The sequence below is a fragment of the Mycetomoellerius zeteki genome, unplaced genomic scaffold, assembly GCF_001594055.1.
Source record: "Mycetomoellerius zeteki isolate Tzet28-1 unplaced genomic scaffold, Tzet1.0 scaffold458, whole genome shotgun sequence".
Classification (NCBI taxonomy): domain Eukaryota; kingdom Metazoa; phylum Arthropoda; class Insecta; order Hymenoptera; family Formicidae; genus Mycetomoellerius; species Mycetomoellerius zeteki.
In genome coordinates, this window is record NW_017257455.1 from 364577 (window position 1) to 369235 (window position 4659).

General features: G+C 29.5%; 1 protein-coding gene across 1 annotated transcript; it reads left to right on the plus strand.

The window, feature by feature from the left end:
• Positions 1 to 934: 934 nt before the first annotated feature.
• On the plus strand, positions 935 to 4249 carry LOC108726958 (zinc finger protein 467). Its single transcript, XM_018454818.1, has 2 exons — positions 935 to 1116; positions 3999 to 4249. Exons 1-2 carry the CDS (start codon positions 984 to 986, stop codon positions 4247 to 4249), a joined length of 384 nt encoding a protein of 127 aa, XP_018310320.1. The 5' UTR covers positions 935 to 983.
• Positions 4250 to 4659: the final 410 nt, after the last annotated feature.

Consider the following 4659-nt stretch of genomic DNA (forward strand, 5'->3'; position numbering starts at 1 on the left):
AAACCAATCTAAAAACATTACTTAAATAAAATCGCAATTGTCAAAAATATAACAAATATTATAAATATTAATATTACAAATAATATTCATGTTTGCTTTCTGAGACAGTTTATATAATTGAGATTATAAAGAACAGAAATGCGCTTGAAAAAATGGCGTAAAGTGATGTAAATAAAATATTTCAAAATATTTCGGTGCAAAGATTTTCTTTCTTTTATACATCCTATTACTGATTTCTATTCAAAATAATATATTCGTTTAATAGCCATTTACATATGTATGTGAATATGTGTATAATATTATAGTTTATTTGCAAACTATGTTCTTTTTCTTGCCCATTTTAAACAATCTAATAATTCACTTCAAAATTCGGAATACAATTCTATTTATAATTTTATTTGCCGTATATTATAAAAAAACATTTGAAGAACATATATGTAAGATATATATTAAAATACATACATGTACAAAAATACACGTAAATTATATTATATGAATTATGTTTGTAATGCGTGTGTAAAAATATATGGCATATTACAAATTACAAATAGAATTGTATTGTGAAATTTAACATCACTTATATATTGTCTAAAATGAGCTTTAATTATAATATTTATGATTTATCCTATTTATTACAATATTTATCCTGTTTACATCTTTCATTCACGGATTCAAAATCGATGACGCATTCATTGATAATTGATAATTGTACAAAATTCTATGGCCCATATTCAGAACGCGCTTACAACGATGTTAGCGCGCTAACATACTATACTTTACATCACGCATATTATAGAATTTCAGAGATAAAAGTGCGCTTTAATCGATAAAAGTGCGTTCTGAATACGAGCCGCTATTTTTTTGTATTAGTCGGATATTTTGTGCTTGTTATTTGACATTTTACTAACCAGAAATCGCTGTCATTTTCAGGGGACGAGAATAACAGAAATTTAAACTACGTGATATGCCCCGATTGTGGAAAAATGTGCAAAGATGACACTCATCTACTACGCAGAGAATGTAAAAAGGAACGCAATTTTGTCTGTTCGACATGTGATAAAGCTTTCAGACGGAAGTATCACTTGAAAAGGCACATGTATCTAGTACACGAATTCAATAAACTGAACCAATAGCTAATTTTTATTTTGACTTTCAAACTTTGTTATAAACAGATTTCTGTATTTTTGTTTTATTATGTAAAGAAATAAATATTTACTGTATATTCTGTATCTAATGAAAGGAAATAAACTTCCTACAATTCAGAAATTTGTTGAAATGCATTTTAACATTTGCGTTCAACCGAATCAGACGTTTATTGTAATTGATCTCCTGTTTTATATGTAATGCATCCTGATTTCAATTTCGATTAATTTTTGACACTGACAAAATTGACGAACTTCATTTAAAAGATATCGTCTCTACATTCACAATAAAAAACAGATTTTCAAGTCTGAAGGACAAATTGTTTACAACCATTTGAAATGTTCTCGTGTAACAAACTAATCAACTATTATATAAGCGTAATGTTAATCATTTGATATCGATCAATTTAAATCTTTGTAATAATTGCTGAAGAAGGACCTGTGTGTTTCGAAACATCCATTATCTCCATATGTTCTTCGTATAATAAATTGATGAAATATTGTTAACAATTTTATCCTACTCGATTTTATAGACCGTTTCTTTATATAACAGAAACTATTTATCTCTCCCGCATTAAGTCATTCAGTAGTGCAACTGCTCATCAAGCAGCGCAGTAGCAATCGAATGTTATTATCTTTAGATCCAATCAATCATATTAAATTGCTATTTAGCCGCTTGTGAATGATTGCACTATTGGATACACAATACATCCATTGTGTCAGTTGACACTTGAATGCCGTAGCAAATGCCCATTTTGTGTACTATCGTCTGAGGAAATGAAAACGTGTATAAGTCACAAATTTCAATTTCGCAAGCGAATTATATACTTCTGCTATGTCCACATAGCTTCATCGACAATGTATGAGAGGCAAATAACTTCCGTGTATATACATTACATTGCGCGTCTAAAATGACGGTTTATAACTTTATAAAAAAATTTCAGAGCTGCTTTTTACACTGATCCACATTTTGTCATTAGAACTAATAATTTTTATGTTACAAATTTTTTTTATTATACAGTCCAAGCGGAACTCTGTATATAGATCTGTTATACAGAGTGTTCCAAAAGTAACGATAAATCTTTTGCAGGTAAAATGGACTAAATTGAGAAGAAAAGTCCTCTACCATTTTACAATTTTCGTAATAGTTAACAAGATATTAATGATTAAAAATTGTCGAAAATTGGGCTTCAATAATTTTTTACTCAAATACTATCAACTTTACAAAAAAACTGCAAGAGATAAAAATTGTTTATTTTCTTCTCATAGAGCTCTAAGAATTTTTTCAGAATTTTTTATCAACTTTTTAGTATTGCATTTTCTTATTTTTACCAACATGAGAAAATACGTATTAAAAAAATTCTGAAAAAATTCTCAAAAAATTCTTAGAATTCTATGAGAAGAAAATAAACAATTTTTGTCTCTTGCACTTTTTTCTGTAAAGTTGACAGTATTTGAGTAAAAATTTATTGAAGATCAATTTTCGGCAATTTTTAGCAATTAATATTTTGTTAATTATTGCGAAAATTGCAAAATGGTAGAGGACTTTTCTTCTCAGTTTAGTCCATTCTGCCCCTGTGCGAAAGATTTATCACTTTTGAAATACCCTCTATATATGGATGTCTGAGACCACCCGTACACCCCTTTTATCTCGTAAACAGAACATTTTAGAAATAAAACGTTTCAGACAAAAATTGTGGGGCTCTAAATGATCTATTCAGTGATCTGATCAGTCTGACTTCGGTGGCGTCACCAAGGTCAAACTGATCAGATCATTGAATAGATCATTTAGAACTCCACAACTTTTTTATCTGAAACATTTTTTTTCTAAAATGCTCTGTTTCCGAGATAAAAGGGGTAGTCTCAGACACCCTATATATAATATGAGTATATATAAACAATTTAATTAATAATCTATGTATTCAATACATATTCAAATAAACAGCATTTTATCGAAGTCATTTAAAATATAAGAACATTTTACATGACCAATTTAAAAAAGACACCTGACATTTTATTTGTATAAAATCAGGCAAGTTATATTTTACTAATGTATTTATATGTGGATATCGATTGATATTACTATGTATTTGAATATAATTAAAATTATAATATAATCAATCACATCTTTTTCTTGAATTATATTTCGGAAGGATCTCGTTTGCCTACAGATCGATTGCCTACATGTATTATCATCTACAACTCGATTGCCTATATGTACTTTTGAGCACAAATAAAAATTTCAAAAACGGAATCATATTTGCCTACATGTATTATTGCTTACATATCGATTGCCTACAATTTAAACATTATTCTTTGCTTTAAAAACAAATTCTGCTTTAAAACACAAATTCTCTTCTTTAAAAATACAAATTCTTCGTTTTAAAATATAAATTCTTTTCTTTAAAAATATAAATTTTATTTGTGCGCAAAAGAACATAACTATAAACAAAATAATCTATGTAGGCAAATGTGACTTTGTTTCTGAAATTTTTATTTGTGCGCAAAAGAACATAACTATAAACAAAATAATCTATGTAGGCAAATGTGACTTTGTTTCTGAAATTTTTATTTGTGCGCAAAAGTGCTTGTATAGGCAATTGAACTGTAAGCAATAATTTTTGTGTGCAAATGTGCTGTCAGCAAATGTGATGTAGGCAAACAATGCTATTGACAATCGATGTATAGGCAAAAGAAGCCATCTCCTCTAATAAAACTTCTGCGATTAAAAAGTTTAAGCTCTTTTTTTACTTGTCTTATCTCGGTGTGACAGTCTGTAAAATAATTACAACGTTTCTTATTTTAAATTGCTACCAATGATTTAATCTAGCTCCTACGTTTTTCTGTTTTACTTTTCAGTCCCGAAACTGATCGTGAAGAACATACAGAAGCTGAAATACGCGAAGAAGCCAGTAATCTACAAATGCACAAGATGTACCAAGAGTTATCAATTGGAGACATCCTTGCGAAGACATCAGAGATTGGAATGTGGCGTCCATCCCAAGTACAAATGCATAATATGTGGCAAACAATTTACGCATAAATTTGTATTAACTCACCATTTAGCGTCCTGCAAGAAAAAAACAGCTTGGAATAGGATATGGTAAAACTGTAATTAGTGACCTCATCGATTTCGATAAATCCTTGATATAGAATAAAGTTGCCGAAATCGTACCATTTTTCACATAGAAGCTTACAACTCAGAAATTATAAAGAATATTCTTAAATTTTTGTACAGTATAATAAACTCTTTTTCCCTTTCTTATGTAATTTTTTCATAACTTATTCGCATTAGTGGCTGCGTTCGGAAACGTCACTCGGACTGCCTCCCTCCTCCCCCCCCCAATGCCTCGGATTCGTCATCTGTCCTTGTTTAACATTTATTAATGTTAATGTAATGATGAATTCGAGGCATCGGAGGCATTCGAACGATGTTTCCGAACGCAGCCATTATAATGTTTTAAATGAGAATTTTTTCAGTATAGTGCAATTTTGGCAATGAAGAAATCCGTTGCCT